Consider the following 25,474-nt stretch of genomic DNA (forward strand, 5'->3'; position numbering starts at 1 on the left):
TGCTGATCATGCTCCAGACCCTGGAACAACCCAGTAACTTCTAGAACTGAAGCCAGTCAGGTCATGGCATGTTCCATGAAGAAGACAGAGTGACTCCCTCCCCTAACAGTGTGTTCTCTTTGTCAAAGAAGCCTTCATAAGGCAAACTGGTACTCCATTATCCCCAAAGTTGATAAAACATAGTCTTTCTATTTTTCCAGGGGCACCCTAATGCAAATAGAGTTCTGGAAGACCCGTCCCACTCGTCTGCCTACTCATGACTATCCAAACTGTGAATACTGCTTAGGTTCGAACCTGACCACTACTAATTTTGCATCAAGTTTGAAATGTGGTGCAGCACAAAAGCAGGCTGCATTTTTTTACAGAACAATTCAACAGGCATTTATTGTGCCTAAGCATGCTAGATGCTGAGGCCACAGTGATAAACATGGTCTGTATCCTGCATATGAGGAATTTTATCCCTCTTCCTTTAGGTCGTAAGCAAGAGTGAGTGATCTGTGGTAGATTGCAAGCTACAAAACTGAAACAATTAGTGCATACTTTACCCAGAACACTCCCACTATAGTGTCCTTTGATTTAAGATTTAGTGTGAAAAGTTGAAAGTGGAGTGGAGATAGGGAGGATTAGGTTCACTTGTGGGAAGGACCTCTGGAAGAACAAGCTAGCTTGTGGTAGAAGGGAGGCGACCTCACATGAAGAATACCTACCTCCTACCTCAAGATCCTGCAGATGGTTTGGGGATGGCTGGTGAACCACAGATATTCCTAAGGCTGGCCCCTGTTAGACAGGGAAAACTGGAAGCCTTGCTTTTCCTCATCCTTGCTGTGGAATGAAACCAGTAAAGTCGGTTGCTATTTAGACAAGTGAGCAGTGCTGTTCATTTGGGAGAGAATGTTCCTGCAGAGGGAGTGACCCATAGAGGCTACTAAAGGGCTTTTTGGGGACAGGAGGAGAGTACAGCCAGAAAATAGTTCAAGCAATGCAAGAATCAGGGGCAACCCTGTTAATATCATTAAGTTAAATCTACTTAAATCGAAAGCATAAGGAAGCCTAACCTTTGCATATGTATTTTGTCATTCCACACACAAAAAAAATGTAGTTCAAACTCTGGCACAAAGACTGTCTATACAGTCTGAATGCTATAGGATAAAAATACCTAAGAAAAGTTTGTATTGCCAGATGCTTGGCATCATGTAGTCAAAGCATTTTGAATGTGTTTTAAAATAGTCTTCCAGATGTGTGACAACTTGTAGCTAGCTATAGCCCTTGTCTACATTTGGGAAGGAGGCAGAGTGAAAAACTGAGCTAATGATTCAAATTATATAAGAAAATGAAACTTATTGCCTTCCTGGTCTGATTGCTTTGGAAAAAAGGAGTTTGTTTATAATTTTATTTTATTTTTTGGCTCTCAACTAAGTTTTTCAGCTTTGCATTTGACATGGCAAATAGAGACACAGAACTTTCCACAGTACCTTGTATTTGCTATATGAAGGACATTATTGTCACCACGTTATGACATTTTCTGACTCCAGAAGCAGTTATTTAGAAATTCCACTTAATTTTGTGTTTATTCGTCCTGCTTCTTGATATTAAGTATTATTAATTTCACATATGTCAATTTGCCCATTTTCATTACATTTTAAGAATATGGGACTAAATAAGGGGAAAAAAACCTCAATAGTAGAGAATTGTTTACCTTTGAACTAGGTTTCCCATAGAAATTGACTCTTCACTGAGAGCTATGTGCTGTGTTTAACCTACCCTATGAGGTTTTTATGTGAAAACAGTAAGTGCTTGATACTTGATGACCTACTTGAACTGCAGGAAAAATCGCTCAGGAGAATTTACACCTTGTGAGTCTTACACAGTTATTTCCTCTAGACCTCAGAGATAGACCCTGTTTGTACTTAAGATAATCAGTAGGTAAATCTGTGGACTTTGTCATTGATTAATATGGTGTCATTGTCAGATTTAAAAGAAGAGAATGCCTGGGAAACCAAATTCTGAAGTTCTCTCTGTCCATGTAGTTATCAAATCTTACCTCATCTGACAGTATACTTAAGTACAGTGTATAAATAATTTCCAACTAATCCCAATTACTCTTTAACACCTGTTGTATGTGATACATTGATAAAATTGGCATTGGGCAAATGTAATAAGGTGTCATCCCTAATGCTACAATTAAAGGTAAGACAGGGCTCCTGTAATTATTTTGACTCAAGAATTGGTAGGAATTTTCCCAAGTGACAGATTAATAGTCATAAAAAGTCAATTTTTTCAAAACAATTAAAAAACTTCATAAGGGAAATAAGTAAGTGTCCATTACTGAAGTTCCTGTAGTTTGCCTTCAAAAATCATTCTGAAACTTCACCTGCATTGGTGGGAGGAAGGTTGGGTGGCAGTTGGAGATAGCTTATTATCTTATATTTTTAAGACTATGAGAACAAATTTGAAAAAAGTTTGACAGAGGTGTATGGATCTTGATTGGTATGATGGTTGTTAGCATCCCTAGTCGGACAGTAGTTTGGTGACTGTGACTTAGATTTTAAGGACTTATTTTGGAGGGAGAAGGCACATGATTGAAAGGTTGTTGATAATGGCAGAGCTTGAGCTCTCACTGGTAGGATTCCAATGTGTTCTATGCATCTTTATTCCCTCTTCACCCCCTCTTTTTTGTTGGTTGATCTGTTTGAAAGGTAATTGGAAAAAGGAGTTCAGTATGAGATAGGATGCAAGAGAAGTAGAAATAGTAGTAAAGAGGAGTTTTAAATCTCTATTCTGGCTCTCTCTTTGCCTTTGTGTGACAATGAGCAATCCAATGTACTTGGGTAGGAAAATCTGTCACAACAGATTATATTCTGTCTACTAGGTGAAAGAGAGTAGAATAGAACCAGAGTGCATTTTTTTTAAAGCCGAACAGGGTCAGGTGACCATGAGCTTGAATGAGCATGAAGTGTCTGGGAAGGATCGGAAGTGTCCTCTATACTTGCAACCATGACTTTGGCTAATGAGGAGCCATGGAAATTATGTAACCTTATAAAGACTTCAAAATGTTTAGCTTACCATTTTCTCAAACTATTTACAATTTCATCAACTATGTTTTGAAAATATATTTGTTTTCAAATATGTGGGCAGAATAACAGCCACCCAAAAATGTCTACCTTCTGATCTATCTACAGATATCAGTCATCCATGAATATGTTACCTCTATAGGCAAGGGGGACTTTGCAGATGAAATTAAATTAAGAATCTTGAGAAGGGGAGATTATCCTGGATTTTTCTCGGTGGGCCTGGTGTAATCACAAGGGCCTTTATAAGTGAGAGAGGGAGGCACCAAGAGTCAAACTCAGAAGGAAATACGATGACGGAAGCAGAGCAAAGTGATGTGACATGAGCAAGACTGGGCCAGCTATTGCTGCTTCGAAGAGGGAAGGGGGCCAGGAGCCAAGGAACGCTGGCCACCTCTACAAGCTGGAAGGAAGGCAAGGAAATCAATTCTCCCTAGGGCCTCCAGAAAGCAATGAAGTCCTGCCCACCCCTGGATTTTAGTCCTTCTCACCTCCAGCTCCGTAAGACAATAAGTTGATATTGTTTTAAGCCATTCAGTGGGTGATAATTTGTTCAGCAGCTATAGGAAATGGATACAATACCTACCAGTTCTCAGAAACTGTCTTAGGCACAAAGCACAACACAGAGAAAAGGGAAGCTCATCCCTTGCCCATGTTATTTGCCCATGAGGAAATTAAGCCTGATCAAATCAGAATGATTTTCACACAGAAAATCAGTCTTGATCACTAGCCCATGAATCTTTACATAAAAATATCTGTATCCTACTAATAGGAAAAAAAATATTCCTATCCCAGCCCCTCCTACTTAAATTTTGTGTGTTACCCCAACGCCTGTTGTCCTCCTCTGACCAGTCCAGGAAACCACTTAGTACTAATTACTCTTATTTATGAAGGGTCATCTATAAAAGAGCAGTTTTGCATTTACATTCTGAAGAGCTGGAACTACCTAAAGCCACTAAATGAAAAGAAGATGGCCTTTTCTCTAAAGCGGCAGTTCTTAACCTAGTTCAGTCACATAACACAGTCACACAGCTGGAGTAACGGGCTGTGCTAGAACTGAACGAGTCTCCTGACCCCCTTTTCAGTCTCTGCCCATTTTCCCTACAGACACTTGGGTGCCTGGATCCAGCTGCTTTTTCAGAATCTGAAATAGGAATCAAGTCCATTTCGCTGACCTACTTCCCAGCATACCCTGTGGATCACAAAAGGAAATTAACCTGTAAAGAAATCCCTTGGAAACTAAAGGAGCCGTGTTAGCTCTCCTGCTATATTATTTGGCTGGTCTCACTGTTGGTGTCATTTTCCAGCGTGGGGCTTGATTTAATAGAGACAGCCGACAACTGTGGATCTAATCAAGTGGGGCTCGGAGCGCATAGCTTTCAGTGTGGGGAGCGCTAAGCCACATGTTCAAGTTTTGGAGTGGTCTGACAGGAGTAAGGCCAAAAGTATTCAAAAGAAGCTAGAAAATCAGGCTTAGAGATCTTGTTTTTCAGGTCTGTTATAGTCACTTGGTGAAGTATGGCAAACAATTCATTATAATTGATCACACTGATACTCTTAGATTGGATGAAGCCCAAACACAACTGCGTTAGATGCATATTAAATTACCTCGTACTTAAAAGGAGGGTGGTCTCACCAGAGCAGGATGGAGTTCATTAGCAGGCGGAGAAGGTTTTCTTAACTCTTGATTACCTGGTTTCTTATTGTTCCTGGTTCCTCCAGATCATGGGACACCTTTCTTTTTCCAGCTCTTGGAGAAGCACTGTGAATCTCAGGAGTCACCAGTTCCAAAGATAAAATATGCATCCTCACGAGTCCACAAACAAAATCCATGTTACTGTGAAAACTGCTCAACTGCTCCTATTCTTTATATACAATCATTTCATTTTCTTTTTTGGGGAAAAGAAGAAAAAATGTTATCAATGTTATCCCTGTGTATTTTTATTTAATATGCGCCAAAGCGAAATATTCTGCTCCATTACGATAATCGACTGACAAGTATATTGGATGTACTCTAACGTGTATGCTTGGGAATTATGATCATATTTTTGTTAACTGACCACCACTATTGCACCCATATTATTCAGTGAAGGACATGGTTCAAACAGGATTCTATTGACAGAGAGCTTCAGTATGCCTCCAGATTATTTTTCCAGACCTGGAAACTACAAACTCCATGGAAATGGTCTTCAATTTGTGCATTCTAAGTCTTATGAGATAGAGTTTCCCCCATGGGGACAAAAAGAACAGAGTAAAATCCTTGAAGTGCTGTAAATTTAATTATTTAATCCCAAAGGAACTGTTATTCCTACATTTTTGTTTGTCTCTGAGTTTATTATTTTGTCTTTCTTTTAAAAACTAGCTCAGGTTGAACACTGGGGAATTTGATACCCATTTATCTGTTGGTCTTCCAAGTGTACATCGATGTGATGTTAAGAGGGGATTTATCCCAGTTTAAAAATGAACCACCAGGACAATTTCTATCCCTTTCCATACGCTAGTCACTCTCAGTCATTGGGTTTCTTGTTAAACATCAAAGAATGTTTAGTGGAAAGAGCCTTGGTGCAGAAATTGGGGGAGGGGTGAGATTTGGGATTGGGTGACAATCACAAAAATCAGTTTACTCTTGTCTCTCGCATGGATCTTTTAGCAAGCACTTAAACCCAGTTTTTTCCAGTCCTTTTCAGGACTTCAAAGTCACAGTTTATCAATAGAACCACCAAGCTAGACACAAGCCTAAGAGGTCATCTGGTTCATCTCCATGCCTTAGGCATAAGCATATCTAAGTAATTCCAGGCAGATAAAGCACAAAGACGGCATCTGCCTTTGTGCCACACGACTTCTCGGCTTCTTGGCTGTAGGACATCTCTTCCCACTTGCTTCCTTGAGATCTGTAGTCATCATACAGTTTTAATGTGCAAAAGGACTTATTGCTAAATTCTTTTCTTGCTAAATTTAGAAGAATGCTAATTTTTCCATGCAGTGTCACAGCTGGCAAAACCACCACAGTAACTCAAAATAAAAAGTGAAGAGCCTATATATAGTAGAACACTTTAGGTTGTTGTTTTTTCTTTTTCTTTTTCTTTCTATTTTTTTCTGGTCTCCCTATAATTTCTGGCTTAAGTGGCTTCATAATGATCTAATATGGGGAATTCCAGGACTTTTGGGTGGATTCTCCAGTGTAAATTCATCAGCAGGGGCTGATATGTTGAATGACATATGGAGACTGCATTTTCTTTCTCCATTTTGGACCTCCCTCAAGCACAAAACCTGAAGCCTGGAACTTCAGAAATTGCCCACAGAGCAAGACACAAACCTGTCGTGCAGTTGTTATTAGACATCCTTGCAAATATAACAGTTCTGAATCTGATTAGCCTATTATTTTACTTATACAAAAGAATACTTGATACTTAAATCTGATTGGGTTCTATAGCTGAAAGCCATTATTACCTTTTTTACATAGACAAGGAAGCCACTGACTCTTACAAGGCTCATTCTATCAAGTGGCAGGAGGAGGCAGTGGGTGGGGGAAGGACCCATACTTCTGAATGCTGTGTTTGCGCCCTTTGCTAGTACTTTTTTAATAAAAAATAAATTTAATTTGTGATTCCACTTCAAATAAGATGGTTTGATGGTAAAAGTGGAGCGGTCCCAGCCCTGGATTAGAGAAGTCGTGTGGCTGAATCCCTCGGCATCACTTTCATGTGGTCAGGTGAGCCATTCTCGGAAACCCCAAGCATTTTTGAAGATACTAAACTGGAGACATTCACAATTCTTTCCCCCTTTTTGCTATTAATCCTTCATGTTTTAACAAGCACTGAACTTAATGCTGCCTACACTGTTTCCTGTCAAATTGGGACTCCTTTTCTTCTCTCTTGAATAAAGTAATCTGTGCTCTCTAGTTCATACTCACTTAAAGAGGTGGATGTCAACACATGCCACATCCAAATATCAACTTCCTTTTTTTTTTAGTTAAGCAGGATTTAGACATTTCATTTGAAGAAAGCTGATGCTTATTAACATATATAAAACAATCCATATATTCATCTCTTCCCTTTTTTGTTGTTGTTCTTTTTTTAAAGCAAAAGTTTGCTTTCAGCTTGCACAATAATCTGGGCTCCATATTTCCTAAAAAAGAAACTCTGAGTAGTTGTAAATTATTAGAAGTCTATACTGACAAAGCTTCTTTGACCTGAGCACGTTTCAGTGGGCACTACTGTCAGGTATGATGGCATAGTCCCACCTTGCTTTATCTATAGCACAGTTTTGGAGTAAACATATTTATGAAATTTGAATGTGTGTGTATGTGATAATGCCTAATTCCATCTCCCAATGAACCTCTTATTTAAAAACTGCGTATCATTTCACCAAGTGACCTCAAACTCTTGGGGGTTGTGTGTGTGTGTGTGTGTCAAAATGTTGTAGAACACCTAAAAAGATATTTTTTAAAGCAAACATTTGCTTTAAAAAGTTTGTAAGGGGAACAGGTTTTCCTTTTACAAACAGGGAAGTAGAAATTTCCCAGGTTTGCAATGTAACACCTGGCATATCTAGTCTGCACCTGGCACCAGGGAGGTTTCCAATGGGCTGTGCGGTTGATAGTCTAAAGCAATTACTTTCTAGGAATAGCTTTGCATTTCCAAGAGCTTGTTACCAGTATTCTTTACCTTGCGGGGAGTTTTTTGTGGAATAAACCAAAAAACTTGACCTTTGATATGGGTCTTGCATTTTAAGGCTCAGTAGAGACTCTGAGGATAGAATACGTCTCAAAATTTTCACTGGTGGTTGTTTTTGAACTTTTTCCTAAACACAGGTCATACTTTTCTTTAATTTCCAAAGTGTAAACATTTTGCCCAAGCTGATTCCATCTCCTCATGAACGTCTTATTTAAAAAATGTATGTGTATCATTTTGTATTCCTTAAGTTCAGAAGAATATCCAGGTCCTGTGTCTGTGTCTCTCTGTAGGAAGTGTCTTTTATTTGATAAGGAACCCCGGGGCATTCTTTTCTTTTCAAAATAAGAACAATTTACATAATCATTTGGGGGAATAAACACTCATTTAAGAACTTGTATCGAGATGGCATTTTTAGTTTGGCTGCATAGTGACGAGCTGAGACCCATGTATTTTCCCCCAGAGCAGTGACAATAAATGCAGAGCTTGGCTGTGGTGACCCTGTTGGTCTCCAGCTGCGGGCTGTTCAGTAGACTCCTGTGAAATGATTCATCGGTTCAATCAGTTCTCAGCAGGAACTATCCACCTCATGGTAAATATCACCACAATTGGTACTAATTAGCTCTGTTGTCCCCTGTCGCAACTGGTAGACTAGGAGCTGAGTCAGGTGTTCAATCTTTACCCTGGCGATGGAAGTCCAGCTGGAGGAGTGTTGGAGACTCAATGCCAAGACTGCTGTAGCAGGCAGGGAACCCCAAAGCCCTGTCTGCCATGTGGAGGTGCGTGATGTTCAGTCTCAGATTGTCAGCCATGGCGGGAAGTCAGAAGTGTGGTGCTCAGCATGGGGGGATTGTGTATCTAAAAGAAGACAAGGAGTCTGCATTCACCTGATGCAGGTTCCACAGTATATTGGCTTCCAAATCAGCCAGGCTGAAGTTCAAATCTGGGCTTTGTCACTTACTTACTATTCATTTGATCTTAAGTCAGTGGCTTCACTTGCCTGAGCCCAGGTTTCCTAATATGAAAAAATGGAGGCAAAATTACCCACTAATACTACAGATAGAGCAATGTCTGACATATTTGGCACTTAATAGGAGCTCAAAATTCTTGGAATGCCCCCCAGAAGCAAATAACCATGTAACCTGGTGTGGTAATATTGTTCATTAACCCACCTAATGACACACAGGAAACCCTCAGGTGTTCAGCGTGGAGAAGTTGTGGAAGGGAGTTGGGACCTCAACGTTGACTATCCTTGTCATTGATTTTTTGTAAAAGCCAAGTCATCTAGGAGGGGAAAAGACACAAGGAGAGATGTAAAACTGGCAAATAAAATTAAAGGAAATTAGGCAGTGACATTCTAGCAGAGAAATATTGTATTATATGTATCTCAGGCAGGTTGTGAAAATGGCACGTGACCCCATGAACATCCAGGCCTTGCCTACATGGATGCAAAAGGAAATTCATTTTGCAGTGACTTTGGGCCATACTCTATTAATTCATTGTTTTAGAGGTAGGTTGTCCAAATTTCTCAAGCATGAAGCACTGGGGTGCTTATTAAATGTACAGACCCCCAGGCCTCTTTGAAACTGATTCCGTATTTCCAAGCTGGGACCCAGGAATCTGTGTTTTTAATAAACTCTCTAAGTGCTTCTGATGTTCATATAAGTTTGAGAATCATTGATTTAAAACAGTACTTTTCACTTGACTGCTCTTGAGAATTTTCTGTGGAATTTTTAAGAATACTGATGCCTGGGTCCTGTCCTTGAAAATTCTAATTCATTTGGCATGAGATGTGGCTTGGAAATCACTAATGGGGTGATAACTTCCCATAGATGGTCACCCTTCTGAGAGTTTAAAATAATGACATGTGTGCCCTGGAATAGAAACTTAGGCAAATTTAGGAAAAAAGACCCTTTCCCTTCATCTCAATTAAAGTGCCCAACTCATGACTCATGTCTTGGCTTTACCACCTTCACACCTTCTACACTGTCATGCCTGGTGCAACCTGATTGCCTATCACAGCAGTTTCGGCAGCAGTGTTCTCCAATGACACGTGTCCCCATTCACGAAAGAAATATCCTTGTGGGTTTCTTAGGTACTTGCAGAAATATATACTAGCTCAGGAGTAGCCAGAAGCATCTGATCTGTCTGCCTCACAGTGCTCTGACAGTTAAGCATTTGCTTTTGGGCAAATAAAATGTCAGCCACTGTTAAACAGCATATGGCAACAATATGGCCTCTCCTTCCCTGAGACCAAGCTCTCCCCAGAAGAGATGGCACTTGAAATAAGAGATGCTTTTGAATGTGGGACCCTATGCCTCCCACCCAGCATGATGGCTGGGGAGTGGGCAGACTGGACTTGGACACCCAGACCAAATGTGAACATAGGGGGCAGGCTACCCAGCCAGCAATGACCAGAGGCCGTCTGCCCTGGGCATCTGGGTCTGTGGTTTAGGGGAAGTGCTCTCCCTAAACTGGCCTGGATTAGCTCTATAAAACAGAAACAGTCCCACAAGCACTTAAAGAGGGGCTGGGACCAACTGGAACTGAATGCAGGCTGTGCAGTGAGTGGAGGGAGGCAAGGAGCTCCCGCCCCCCTCGTCTCTGCGCGATTGCCTAGGTGAACGAGGAAAAGTAAACTGCCTGGTCCCCAAATAGATGATGAGGATGTGGAACTCTTGTTTAGTGGGGCAGCTCATGTGCAGGGGACGTGATATGGATGAGGAGGAGGGCTGCCTTTGCAGGGATGGCCAGTAACCAGGCAGTCTGCTCAAGATTAAAAAATAAAGTCAGGAGCCACTGGGCTACTGTGTCTGCTGAGGACACCAGCAATTGTCAACAGAGATGGCCTGATCCTCACAATATAGTCTCAAAACCTTGCTTGTCCTGATTTGGGGGAACTGTAGTAAGCAATCAAAATGTGATGCTTGTCCTGTAAGAAACGAAGTGGTTCCTTGTGTAATACTGTTTCTGTGTTACTTGGATTAGAATATAGTCAGTCAGACTCACCAGCTTCACTGTCAGCATGCCACATCAGTGAAATCACTGGCCCTCTAAGAACAGTTCAGCAGTAGGGCCAGGGAAGCTTACTTTGATTAGACAGTTAACACTGTTCCAAAATTCTCAACGTTATCATTATTTTTCCACTTGTGTAAACTACTTGATTTGAATGTTTAAAGGTTATCCATTATTTCTCAAAGTAATTCTAAGGCTCTCATATTTTAAAGAGTAAAATAAAATAGGTGAAAAAGGTAAAACTACAAAAATGTCTATAGAGATACATATTCTTACAGAGCCAAGAATGACAAGGCAGGGAAGCTTCATTTTCCAATTAATTTTGTTTGCCTTGATTGTTATCAATCATATAACTTAATAATGTTTTATTATGAAACTGAATAAATGAAGAAGAAAGTTATCTATTTACCAGATAGATAACTGAGAAGATGATACCATCCTTTCGTCTTTATGCTGACAGTCAGTGAATTCCCTGACCACTAGTAACAACGACCAGATCAGTAGCTGTATGAACAGCAGGAGGTAGCAGGGTTTTTCCAGGACACTTTACTCCTAGGGGGTGGCTGCAAACTGTGAATTAGATGAGGAGCTTTCTCTGTCAGGGCTGTAGTTGGGGAACTGTTCCCATGTGACTAAAGGAACTTAAACATTTGGATGAAAAATAAAAAATGCAATCATCCAAATGTTTGCCACCATTATATCAACATCAGGGTGCTTAAAAACATCTCAAGAAATGACTAACTTACGTTTACATCGAGATACTTGAGATTATGCTGTCTGTTTCCACTTGAATGCCAGTAGGTCAAATGTGGCACACCCTGGTGATCTGTTTTAAAACTTTATATATGTTCTATTATGCATTGGATATATATTATAATTAATGTATTGAGCTTAAAACAATAAGTGAAATTGATGAATCACATCACTACTCCTCTGTGTCTAGTTTTCCAAATGTAAAATAAAAATAAGTATTCTACCCTTTCTCCTCATGGACACATTATAAAGATGGGTTTGACGCAAAACAAAGTAGACTCTGGTGGCAGAACTCTGGTGCTCCAAGATCTTACTGCCCTTTTCTAGCATTAATTGGACTTCTTATCAAGTATAAATTGGAATTCTGAATTTGAGATGCATTTTGTAACATTTAAGACTTTTTGAAATGGTTTAGCTAGTATTTAGTGGGCACTGTGTGTTTGACCAATGCATGAACGAAAAAGTAGAAATTAGGTAAGTTCCCCTCACCTCATAGGGTTGGATTGTAGTTGATTGCCGACTATGTTTTTCTGTTTTGTTGAAGTACCTCCACTATTTACTTCTCCCTCGTCTCTTAACAAACTGTGCAAAGTTGGAAGCAGTATTTGCTGGGATTTAGCTGAAACACGGAAGCAATCAAGTGGTTGAATTCTGGATTTTTCAAATTTAATGGCATTCATTTATCCATACTGATTGGAGTTTTGGTAAATTCAATTGTTGATACCACCTGGATAATTTTAAGTCTTTCTGAAACTTTAAAGAAAATGTTTCCAACACAGCTCAAGCAACATAAGAATTTCATTAATTGAAAGCTAAGAATCATTTTTGTGGGATGTGTAAAACAAGAAGCTGACCAGCATTATTTTCTTTTTCTTTACTTCTGTGTCGTTACTGAGAGTTATTCTTGAACTTTATGAAAACCAGATTGGGGCACAAGCATGTTCTCCATCGAATCATGTTCAAGGAATTGGAACTGAAAATCATTCAAACTAGGAAAACATGACATTGAAAAATATTTTACATTCTTTATTCTACCTCAAAGTAGACTATCCTGAGGCTGTTCCTGCCTAGGGAGCCTTAGGCTGATAGATGTGACTTTTTAAAAATGGACATTTAGCTTCCCAGTCAGAAAGAGGTCATAATTTTTTTTCAATCACTTCTTTACTTGGCTGGCTTATCAGTTACAACCTTTGATCATCTTACTTTTTTGCTCAGAAAGCTGGGATTTCTCACTATTGCCCACAGAAAAAACTCTAGGCGGTGCCTGGCATTCAGGGCCCCCCTCCTGTCTAGCCCAGGTGGTCTCTCCAGCCTATACTTCCTACTGCTTGCCTCTTCCATGCAAATTTCTTCCCAGCCAAACTGGGCCATGGGCTGCTCACTGGCCTCTGTTTTGGTGCCTCCAGTTTTTTCTTCCCATTATCCCATCTCTCAGGGATGCCTGTTTTTTTCCTCTCCATTTGCTGAATGTTCCATGTTTACTTCAAGGGGCAATGCATTTCCTTTCTTGAGTTCTTTCTAACCATCCCACCCTTTCTACTCTTCTCTCTTTTCCCTTCTCCAAGCTAAACCAGATCTTCCCAGCCACCCCCATAGCACATGCAGACACATACATACATGAGCCCCATTCCAGGCTGCTACTGTGTGTGTGAGTTGTGCCCTGCACAAGGATATCAAACCCAAGGGCCAAGTGAAGACAAGAATCTATCTTACTTTCCATTAGCCAAGACATGTACCTGTCCACATGACTATGTCCATGCAGCAGCACCTTATCTGTTTCATACAAAGGCACAGAAGAGCATGTTTGGGCTAGCTGAAGCCTTGTTCATGTGCACACAAGCTTTTTATGTCCTTATCGGGGCACAAGTTTGTTGGGGGCAATGGCAGCTTTTGTATTCCCATGACACCTGGCACAATAGCTTTCTTACATATAAGATTGTTCATTGAATTTAATTGAAGGGATGAATGTATTTATTAAAAACAATTTCTTCTGTGTATAAACGCAAGCATGGGAAGCACTGTAGGAATCAAAATGGACTTCTTAGCAGATGTGGGACAGCCAGCTTGTCCAACTTTAAGTGTATCATGGTTCTGTCTCAGCCAAGTCATTGCCTATAAAATGCAGTGCCCAGTAGTCTTTGGTGGAATTTCAGAAACCACATTCGTGATGCTGTGACAGGCCATGGCAGAGTTGGGCTGAAATCCATTTCTGACTGTTCGTTAAAATAGGCAAAGAATAACATTTAAGAACTGTTTGAAGTGGGCAGGATAAAGGTCAGAAGAATGCCCTTGGGAGGTGGGGGAATATGGGGAGGAACCAGTTGGATCAGTCTGAGGCCGGTGTACTTCCTAGAAGTCTACATAAGCCAAAAACAAGAAACAAAACAGCACCCCATGTCAGGGTGCTTGAATCCTTGCCAACACTATACACAGTATAACTGGATGTGGCCATGCCCCCAAGGCAAAGAACTGCTTTGTAAACTTTAGTGGAGAATTAATATTATTTCTGATGCAATTCTGTCGATAAATGGGAAATGTCCACAAACCAAGCTTTATAGACCACAGAACAATGATGTACGTAGGATAGGCTTTCTGCCTATTTGATGACATGGCTGGGGCTTCAAAGTTCAAGTTTCAAGGGCTACCGTTTGCCAGCCTCTCAATGGAAAGTTTGTGTCTTGTGTACAAAATTTCCCATGAACTATGCCCTGACCAATTGCTTGATGTTTTCCAGGATGTGTTGAGTTTATGTGATTAACTGTTTTCCCATCAGGGAGAAAGAAGCCTCCCCCAGCCGTTTCACAGTACACCTTTCTCTCCCTTCTGCTCTCAGTCCTCTGTGATGTCCGTCTGCTTCGCTCGTTTCCATCCCAACTTGGTGGTAGGTGGGACTTACTCGGGCCAGATCGTCCTGTGGGATAACCGCAGTCACCGAAGGACACCCGTGCAGCGGACACCGCTGTCAGCTGCTGCACACACAGTAAGTCAAGCTCTTGTCACATCCCTGTGAGCCATCCAAGACCTGAAAGGGGATAACTGACAGAAGTACAAATGTTGTCGCCGACTGCAGGTCAGAAGAATCTAGTTTATAGTGGTTGCATCCTGATGAATTGAAATCACACCGAGTGAAAGTCAGTAAAGGAAGCCCTGGGTTTAGAGAAATCTCTTCACAACCCACCAGTTTTAGCACACATCCAGCATCTGTTTGGCCCCAAAGGCTATTGGTAAGGAGAGCTTAACACTAAAAAATGACACAAGGAGAAACTTTGGGATTTGTGAAATTTTTTTCCTAAAGAAACCTTTCACCTCTACATTTAAAGTGGAAACTCCTATTTTCAAACAGACCCTAGAGTGTAAGCATTTCATGTCTACGGATGGTATATAGGACTTTTGCCAACAGGCTTTTCCATTTGTGATCTGAGGGAGGGCTATGACTTTAAATTCTGGAATGCCTGGTCTCAACGGTGAAGTCTACAGTGACAATATAATCCCTAGGGTTAAAAGTCAACATCTCAAAACCATTATCCATAATTTAGCAGAAGAGATTCAGTATAGTGTTCATAAGACAACTACTCTATCATTTCCTTTAAGAGAATGACAGGTGTGTTTAGCAATTGTTAGGAGGAATGAGAAGACAGCCATGTCTCCATCAATCCTTGCTACCTTGACATTCAGGGTAACTGCTATTCTTTCTCTGAAATGCCCAAATTATGCCCAAGGATACAACTCTACTCTTGTTTCAGTTTCCTTAATGTGCTTGCCTCCCTTGTTTCATATGCAGGCCTCAAAACCATCCTAGCTTAAAAAAGGACTGCCTGCTGCTTTAGCTAAGATCATGAGGGGGAAAATTCTTCCACTCCCAGAAGATTGACAATGGGAAATGGCAAATACCAAGTCAGCCTTAATGCTGATTGACTTGGGTGTAAGACCCACACAGGTGAAACTGGTTCTTGGGAATCTTGGAAGATTGCTCTTGCCTACCCTAGTTCCCCAAACTAATGACAGAAAATTGTGACCCAGAAGAAGACGGGCTTGATGCAGTAGTGTGCTCAAGTAGTGTGAAACCACTTTTTGGCTGTATGTGCCTAATAGCTGGTGTGTTTGTGAGCATACCTTCTGAAATTTCAAAAAAAATTATAAATCCAAATAATAGAACATAAGCTTTTGGGGAGAGTCCAACTCCAGGAGCTCTTCCAAAGAGTCAATCTCTCTTTTTCAAGTAATTGAGGATGCAATCGTCACAACTAAAATGCTATTATTACAAACAGAGTGACATTATTTATGTTAGAAAATGAAACGGTAGGTTTTTTTTTCTCTTTTGCTGTGTTTTGTTGAATCCATAGCTGAAAGTACACAGTTAATTTTGTGACTGCCTTTCAACTTCCCTTAATGCTTGGCTGATTGGGACCAGAATCAAAAGGGGTGAAGGAAAAAGAGGCCCACCACAGATTGCTAACTAATTTCCTTTCACACCCGCCACACATATGTATTTGGGATAACAGGAAATCCTAATTAGAACAAAAACCTTCTGCCACACAGTAAGTTTATTCCTAAAATAAATAAAAACAATCTGGCATCTGTACTGGAAAAATGAGCTGTACTGTTGGTTTTTTCTTTCTGTTAAGTAGATTTGTGTATGTTTGTGTGTGTGTGTATAAGTAGGCATGACCACGTGTCTGCTTCTGTTCTGGTTTCTTTACATCTCTCTTTTTTCTTTTAAACTAAGCTTTATTGCTCATGAAAGCACAGGCCAGTAGTAATGATGAAAGCTGGGGAAGGGCTACCATACACATTCCTTTTCTAGGCATTTGGCTTCTTACAGCTTTCTACATGTCTTCTTTCCCTATGATGCCCACACTTAGGCACTGTGATCCATTAGGATTTGGGTGATCTGTGTTAATGCTTATTGGTGAACAAAGAAAACACACTGAACTCTTGCTGAAAAACACCCGGGAGATTTCAGGTCCGTAAGAATGCTTGGACCTTGCTTTCCCATTCTCCAGTTTTACTAAGTCTGCTATTTTTAGGTGAGAATTTGTTTTATCTTTTCTCCCACTCAGTTTTCAAGCAGAGCTTTGAATGTTTTGTGGTCCGGTGCTTGCGTTCAGTCAGTTGCTCACTGCTGCAGGCCCCACATATAACAGACATTTGGGAAAAAGTTGACCACTCCCACAACCAGTCAGTTCTCTTAATATTTAGAGGCCTGATGAGGGATAACATTTAGTTTTAGATCTCTACTGCACTTACCACTGTCCAGATCCACTAAGACTGATTCATGTGAAAGTTTCTGCAGGGACGTGGTATGAAAAAGACATAGGGGCTTCTTTGACTGTCATCAGCATGGACAAAATAAATGATAAAATTGCCAAAAAAAAGGAAATGTAATCTTAGGATGCATCAGCACAGGCATATTACGTGTCATATGCAAAATGAATTCAACACTCCCTGGATTTCTGTATTGTGTTGGTCGGAATATCAGAAAATGGTTGTGTTTCATTCTCAGAAATTCACTGTAAGAAACTCAGGCAAAATATAGCTTATACAAAGGAGAGTGACCAGGATGCAGAAGGCATTGAAAACCAGATACTCGAGGCACAGTTGAAGGAATTGGTGGTGATTAGTTTGAGTAAGACAAGACTTGGAGAAGAGGGGTAATGTAATGACCATCTACAAATAAAATATTGATTTGGCTTGACCTTGTCTGATCCCAGAGGCCACTGCTCTTAAAGTATCTCCATGAGCTTTTTTATCCCCATTGGTGGAAGGAAGGACTCCCCAGCCACATACTGGCTACCCTTAAGGAAGGTGTTTAAGCAGAGTGTGGACCACCTCTTGGTAGAGGCAGATGAGTAGCTGCCCCAGATGATTATTACGGTTCCTTCTGACCAGGAGTTTATATGATAATAATAGCTTGGGAACCATCCTTTATATAATACCAACTTCCCAGCATTAAAGATTGTTTCATTGTCATTGTGGCTACGTATTATGGACAGTAACTCATTAAGAGTAAGACTTAGACTGTCAGCTATTTACACAGAGAAGCACCAACTAAGTTGTGGTTTGGCCACTGACGGCTAAGCTGCTTGAAATCTAACGCAAACTACTGCTAGGTTCTGCTCATGCTAACCTTCCATTTAGCATTTACTGTGCAGCTGCAAATGATTTCAGCCTGCCACTTAGGAGTCTACAGAGTAGGATAACCTAGAGAGTTATGACAGAAGGTTAGAACATCTTTTTTACAATCCCCAGGATGTGTAAATGACCTTTCTCAAGGCCCTGGCCAAATCTAAGCCTCTGTACTACCCTACGTGATATTTTGAAAAATCAGTCTATCATTATCCTTGATTTCACAGGAGCCTTAAAGAACCTAATTTTATCCCAATAGGTGCATTGTGCCAATAATTTTTTACCACCAATATATCTCCCTCAAATTAAAGAGGCTGATGAATATTAACCACTTTTTATAAAGAATGTTAACAGATGTTTGACACTGCAACTATAATGCATTAAAGTCCAAATGCAGTAAAACATATTCCTTCCAAAAGTCCGTAGTTCTTCCCTTTTGAAGACTGTCTGTGCTCCTCACTCATGGTGAGTGTAGGAGCCAAACTGTGCGGTGGAGACTTACTCGAGTAACACGCATTCACCCCCCTGTGCTGCTTCTGCCCCATCAGTCCTCAGGTGCTCCAGCTTCCGTCAGTGCTGTTGCATTGCATCTGACCAGCAAGGGGAAGCTTTGTAAGTATTTCCATTACACCGTGTTGCCTCCAAGGCTTTTAGAAAGAAATCAGGTTCAAATCAAAAGTGGCAAATGACCTGAGGCTTGTCTTACTGTCTGATTATGTCACCCTTTAATTCTTGTTTAGAGTAGGGTGTTTGACACTCAAATGTAAGCATTTCCTCCTGGCTGGGTGGCTGACTCTCCATGTTTGTGTTCGCAGCACCCCGTGTACTGTGTAAATGTTGTTGGGACTCAGAATGCTCATAACCTCATCACTGTCTCCACTGACGGCAAAATGTGTTCCTGGAGCCTGGACATGCTCTCCACCCCACAGGTGGGTTTGTTTTCCCCTCCGCATAAAAGCATCCTGGTTAAAAGAGATACCTGACTAATGGAACATAGACCCTGAAGGCTGAACTCTCCCGTAGGAGCACTGGAGAGAGGGGGCCTCCTTGCAGCAGTCTCCTCTTCGAGCCCAAACCCATTTCCTGTACCATACATCATGTAATTACTGTACTGCGCTAATCTGTAGGTCAAGTGAAAATGAAGTAATCTATTTTAAAGCATAGGAATAATGGAAGTTGTCTGTGGTATGAATTATACTTATCCTACAGAATTGTTAAACAAGTGCAAACAAAGTTGGAGCTCCCTCGTGGCACTTGCCTTGGAGCAAAGGCATCCTGGGAAAACAGAAATCCAAACCCTTGCTTGTATCCATAGCCTAGACAACCGCCCATGTGTAGGAAGAATTTGTCAAACCATGTTTTCTCTTCTGGAATGTTTGTTAGTATGGCTCCTGCCATCCCTTGCTCAACAAATGAGAAGTCAAACATGAAAAAATGCCAGCATTTCCAAACTGTTGCTGATTATAGTGATGGGAACCAAAGAGCAGGAGTGGAAGAGACCCACTGGGGGGAGGCATCTTGAGGCCATTTCAGAATATGCATGTGTATACATTCACACAAGAAGACATGCACACACAAACGCACTCTTTCCACATTTCTTTGTGGGGGGAAAGAAAGTACACTATGCTCCAACGAAAAACAAAGGGAAGAGTTTATTGTTAAACCTTTGACAAAAATATGAGGAAACATCAAGAAAATTATAAAAGATATCTAGGAGATAATTCTCAATTTTAACATTCTTTATTCCCTTTCCTGGAATAACAGTCCTAGAATGTCTCACAACTTCAGAAGATATTCAGAAGATAAGATAACATAAGGAAATGTGGAGAACATAAAGAGCCTCCCATAAGTCTCCACAAAATACAGATGTAGAGAATACTCAGAAGAAATAAGTTCTTTCTAGAATTTGTGGGGGGGAGAGAAAACAGAGAACTAATAAGCTCCTTGCAGTTTAAGTTCCTCTGTTTTTGCTGATCTTTAACATTATAAAAGTTGGGAGTAGTGTGTGGGTATTTTATGGCTTTGTCTTAAAATTCTCAGCAATATGTTGTTTTCTTTTAAAAGCATAGAGATTAAAGATATAATAGTGGACCCTCTAATTAGGAATTTTTAATTGCCCATTTTGCTTATTAAATGTGCATTTATTTGGGTTAAAACCAGTCATACAGGGGCTACAAGACTGTTTTTATTGGTTTTAGCACACCCACAGACTCCAGTCTCTGTGCAGATACTGAGAGCTTCACGGCATGGCCATGGGCGGTAGGCAGACATGGGAGCATCTGACAGTTGCCCTGGTCCCTTTCTTTCCCAAGTGGGAGACCAAGAGACTGTGATTTCCCTGCTGCTGATGTGGGTGATGGAGCAGAGCATTGGCCGGTCCTGTTTCTGTATTATATGGTCATGGTGTCTCCTCTCTAATGCACACACTTATGAATAGATCTCACAAACTGCACGCCCATCATGTGACCACATGGTCAGCCTACCCAGACTATTAGCTTGGGCTTCCAATTATGGACTCCTTGGCTAAGATGACCCGGGTTATTTGTTTGCACAAAAACAGACTAACCTCCCAAGCAATCATCATGACATGATCCCCTGGAATGATTTTTAAAAATGACTTAGGTGCACAAAGTAGGCTGTTTGATATAAACAGCCAGAAATAGTCAGGAATGTTAGTTATATTCGATAATCTTTACTGTCGTGAAACTTAATTCAGCAGAATGTCTTTTAAAATGCTCTTTAATTTCTGATTCTGAAAATCATTTTAGATAAAATACTCTCATTTACTATCATAAAGACTTTTTAAAATACCATTCTTTGCAGACTCAGAGCCTATACACCCAGTGGCTGCCTTCATGAAATCCAGTCCCTGTTGAAATATGTTTTTTATGACCTGAGTGACAACTTTCTGGTTTTAGTCCATGGAGGACACACACTCCTACTTTGACAAATGTGCTTAGTACATCTGATATTAATACTTGTGCATTCTCACAAACAATTGATTTTGAAAATGTTTGTAAATACAAGGTTATTGTGTGTTTTATTAAAGCCTGGGGCTGACAAGTGTAACCATTACAGTATTATCTTTAGTTTCTGCACCATTTGTTTCAAAATTCTCACCTGTCATCTCCACCTGACTTCGGCGGGAGCTGATGAAACCCAGCTAGCCTGTGACCAGAGATACACAGAAGCATGGATGTCGGGGCAGGAAAGCCTGGTTTCTGGCACCGCTGGGATCTTTTGTAATGCTGTATGAAAAGCAAACAGACGCTTTAGCCAGATTATTTTTCCATGCTGTCTTTGGCATGGTGGCGAGTTGACAGAGGGAATGTAACCATTCCGTGTTTTGGTAGGAGAGCATGGAGCTGGTGTACAATAAGTCCAAGCCAGTGGCTGTTACCGGAATGGCTTTCCCAACGGGAGACGTCAATAACTTCGTGGTTGGCAGTGAGGAAGGGACAGTCTACACAGCCTGTCGTCATGGAAGGTGATTTTCTGTTTTCTTACCGATGAAGTGTTGCTTATTTATGAAAGTCTGTTATCACATCCTGGATTATAACCACCTCGTATTACGAGAAAGGCATTTCTGAGGAAATGCAGAGCACCCCTCAGGTCTGCCCTGTCTGCGCTGGTCATTAGGTATTATAAGTCTTCAATGGCTTTGGCTGTCTTGAGGAAAAAGGCCCAAGCTTCTTATATCACATAAGACCCTTGACTTTCTGCCCCTATCAGCTGCATCCTTCAGATTCCAGCCACACGCCCATCAGAGATAATAATCCCCAAATATTGATCATCCCACCGCACCTCCATGAGTTTGTATATTCAGTTTCTTCCACTGGCTCTGGCATTTGTCTCTTCTTGGCCTGGTTAATTCTTCCACATCCTTCAGGAGTCAGCATAGAGATCATTCTACACTGAAGCCTCTCCTGACTCACTTGGAAAAAGAAAATCATTCCCTCCCATTGAACGTTCATTCCTTTTATTCATTTATTCTTACAAGGAGTATTGACCAAGAACCTCGCATGTGTCAGGCACCATTACACAGGGAGCAGCAAGGAACAAACAGACCCAGAGTTCCTGTTCTGCTTGAGGGGGAAAGAAAATAAACTAGTAAACAAGGACATTTATGGTTTCAGATAAGCACTACTCAGACAATTAAAGTAGAATTAGTGAGCTAGGCCTCAGGATGTCAGAAAGTTGTCTTTTATATTATTTTATATTTGCTTCTACAAAAGCATTATCACATTTTATTTCAACTATTCATCCATCTGCCACTTTTCCCTTACTAAGCTATTTCCATTTCATCATTGATTCCCTGCCTGTTGCCTGGCACATAGTGAGTGAGGAGCTCAAAATCTATATGGGGAATAAAGAAATAATAATATCCAAATAATATAAAGAAGTGCCTTAGAGCCCTTCCACTCAGAGAAGCTGGAATAGTATGAACTATAGAAGCCACTTTGAAGTTTCCAGGTGATAAGAACTCTACCTTGATTGAGAGATGGGCAAATGCCCCTGGAAAATCATCAGGATAAAGTAGAATCCAATAATTTAGACTAGATTACAAAATTGTATGCAAGACTTAGCAAGTGGGCTCGCATCTTTCAAAGGTTCACTGTGTTCACATTGGTGCTTAATTTCTGTTTCACTTTAGTAGTTCTAATTCAATTGGTTTTTCTTCTCTTGCACTCACCTCAGGCTATTAAGATTTAATGAAAAATCAGAGTTTGCTCCAAGGTTATACTCCTGTGTTCTGTGATTGATAGAAGTAACGAGTATCCACAGCTAGCTATGTCATTTTTCCAGTCAGACAATATGAGTTGTGATGTTCAACTGTACTGCACATAGAAACGTGCAGAATTTTCCCCCTCACACTACTTAAAGATGACTAGGGGGATATGTCTCATAGTTCCATGCCCAGTGTTCCTATTTCATAAAAACTGGCTAAAACCACACATTAAAGTTTTATGAAAACATGAAAGGATCTGAGAATGTTGTGCATTCATGCAGATGTTCGCTGCACGCCTACTTTGAGCAAAGTGCAATTGCTAGATGTTGCCAGGCATGCTGACATCATTTAAACCCAGTTCCTGTCTTCAAAAAACTAATGATTATGGGAAAGGCAAACACACAAATATCTGCTCTACAGGTAGAATGTCATAAGTGGAATGAGGGAGGCACAGAGAGTGCAGAGGGCCACATGTGGAGTCACAGCTTTATCTATATATTTATTAGAATCAATAGGGTATAGGTTCAACTGACTTAATCCAGGACCTTAATTATCTGTAAAGAACATGCTCACTGATAACTTTAAGATTTTTTAAAAAATCTCTAATGTGAATAACCTTTTACCTGATTAATATCTCTTTTCTGTAGCTATTGTCCCTTTTGAAGCACAATCAGAATATGCACGGTGGTTAAAAAGAAGGGTGCCTAAAGTACAAACCACAGATCTTTTTACAGCAAGATTGATTTGGCTTTTACATTGGTCCATCCATCTGAAATATAAAATACAAATCTTAGTAAAGTTGTAAAGTAGCAGGCATTTGGCTTCATAGTAATTTTAAGTAGGTTGTCCAGGGCTACGCGGGAGAGGCGAGAGGTTTCTATTTTTCACCTAACATAGAGAAGGTGCAAATCCACTTCCATAAATTAAATAAGGTCCTCATTTTGCACCCTATAAACCCTTTCAGGATGCTGTTAAGAGCAAGTGGAGTCTCACCAGGGGCCACTTCAAAGATCAGTTCCTCATATTCTTTAGAACAAATTTAAATGATCATGTGTGGAACTGCTGTTAGCAGTTTCACTGGGCATAATTTTTGAGTGCCTGTTACACGAACACACGCTGGAGCACTTTGCTCATGATTTCACATTTTGCTCAGCGCATTGACATGTACTGGTGCTCCAGAAACCCAAATGTTTTAATAACCCAATTCATTTTTACTGTTAGTGCCATAACATTTAGATTCCACAGTCCCTAAGCATTTGTCATATTTATAACCTCTTGCACATGGATTTTTAAAATACAGCATTTTGGCATATTTTCTAATTGGCTATGATTGCATGCAGACTATTGCATGATAATAGGAGCCTGGAACTAATCCCAGCTTAGTTAAATAAGTGACGTATGTCTGTGGATAACTTTCTAAATGTGTATCACTATTTCTCAAATGTGCTTCTGTTGGGAAAACAAAAGGCAAAAGTTTGTCTCTTTTCCTTCGCTGTTTCTTTCAACAAATACTTATTGAACACTTACTATATTCGGAACACTTGGCATCCAGAAGAACAAGGCACCAGCCCTGAAGGATTTTACATTTAGGGGATTCAAGAATTTCTCTTCCACTTTCAGTGAAAACATCATTTTCTCCATTTATATTCAAGTTATGCCTATTATTTTGTGGTGGCAAGCTTTTCCACAAAGCATTACATTTGCAGGTATGTCAACATAGGAAGTGTTTTTGAAAGGATAAACGTGTATACAAGGAGGTACGGAATTTTATCGCCAGTTGGCCGACCAAAAGGAGTTAAAATGGAAGGTGTGCCAAATGCCAACACAAGAATAGAAGAATCTTATAAATATGAAAACTTCCGAGATCTAAGTATATATGTTTTCCATCAAAGTAGCTGCATCAACCATGATAGGGTTTGAGGAACTCCTGGAAAAGTATTAAGTGGTAAAATTGGTATTAAATTCTGAAGATTAAAAAAATCCTGTTGGCCCATATTGTTTTTAATCACTGAAAGTAGTCTAGCATATTATTTCTCTCAAGATAACTATGAAAGTGGTTTCAATTTTGATGGTTTATGGTTCTTCTTGTATATTATGGAGAACTAATCATGCAAAGACCAATTTGTTTTTTTAAAGCAATCACTGCTCTGCAAAGGTCACTGAAATCTGCTCATGTGTGGTCTTCCTGCAGCAAAGCAGGGATTGGTGAGGTCTTCGAAGGTCATCAAGGGCCAGTGACAGGAATTAACTGCCACATGGCAGTGGGCCCAATCGACTTTTCACACCTGTTTGTCACGTCATCCTTTGACTGGACTGTCAAGCTGTGGACCACAAAGGTAAGAAAACTTTGACTTAAATTCTCAGGTAATACATAAGTGAGGAGGACAATTTTTGTTCCCAGGGTGGTTGGGGAACCAGGGGTTGTGGGGAACCTGAAGTCTCTTCCAAATGAAGATCTACAGTGAAAATCTACAACCTGCTAGTGAGCTCCATCTGCCTCAGAGGTAGTTCAGGCTCACTTTCTCAGTCCATTTTATTTACTTTAAAATATTTAGGTAATACCTGAAACACTCTAATTGTAAAAAGTTCAAACAATTCAAATAAAGAGAAAACCAAAATCTTTCTTCACCAACACTAACCCTGCCCACAGCATCCCCTTCATTGCCCGCCATCGCAGGCCTCTCCCCAGCAGTAACCCGTGAGCAGTTTAGGGCTGACTGTCAGGAACTCTGCAGCACTTTGTACCTTTGGGAATATATGACTTGGGGCTTGGGGTTTTTTGTTTGGTTTTTTTTTTGGTGGGGGGGCGGTTCTTTGCTTTATTTTTTTTTTGAGTCTTTGGAGGTTCTAAGCTAGTAAATGGCACAGTATTATTTGTACTTTCAAAGGTAATTCTGATCATGTTTGGGAGCAAGAAAAGGAACGACCTAAAAGGAATGTGCAGTAGTACAGGGGAGAAAAGACAGTGGCTTAGATCAGTAGTTTGGGATGGAGAAAAGTAGGTGGATTTGAGGATCATTTATGAGGTAAAAGGCACAGGAATTGGTGATTGACTAGATACAAGGATGGTGAGAGAGGGCTTCATCAGGAAAAAAAAACAGGTTTATGAC

General features: G+C 40.4%; 1 protein-coding gene across 7 annotated transcripts in view; it reads left to right on the forward strand.

Moving 5' to 3' along the window:
• The window catches only part of DYNC1I1 (dynein cytoplasmic 1 intermediate chain 1), a 288,492-nt gene that overhangs the window by 210,281 nt on the left and 52,737 nt on the right, over positions 1-25,474 (forward strand). For all 7 annotated transcript variants that reach the window (XM_036894541.2, XM_036894542.2, XM_036894540.2 and 4 more), the window contains 4 exons: positions 14,343-14,489; positions 18,451-18,564; positions 20,989-21,122; positions 24,556-24,700. In XM_036894541.2, coding sequence (XP_036750436.1) covers positions 14,343-14,489; positions 18,451-18,564; positions 20,989-21,122; positions 24,556-24,700 — 540 coding nt within the window. The remainder of the gene's footprint in view (positions 1-14,342; positions 14,490-18,450; positions 18,565-20,988; positions 21,123-24,555; positions 24,701-25,474) is intronic.

This window comes from Manis pentadactyla, chromosome 7, assembly GCF_030020395.1.
Source record: "Manis pentadactyla isolate mManPen7 chromosome 7, mManPen7.hap1, whole genome shotgun sequence".
In the NCBI taxonomy this organism is placed as follows: domain Eukaryota; kingdom Metazoa; phylum Chordata; class Mammalia; order Pholidota; family Manidae; genus Manis; species Manis pentadactyla.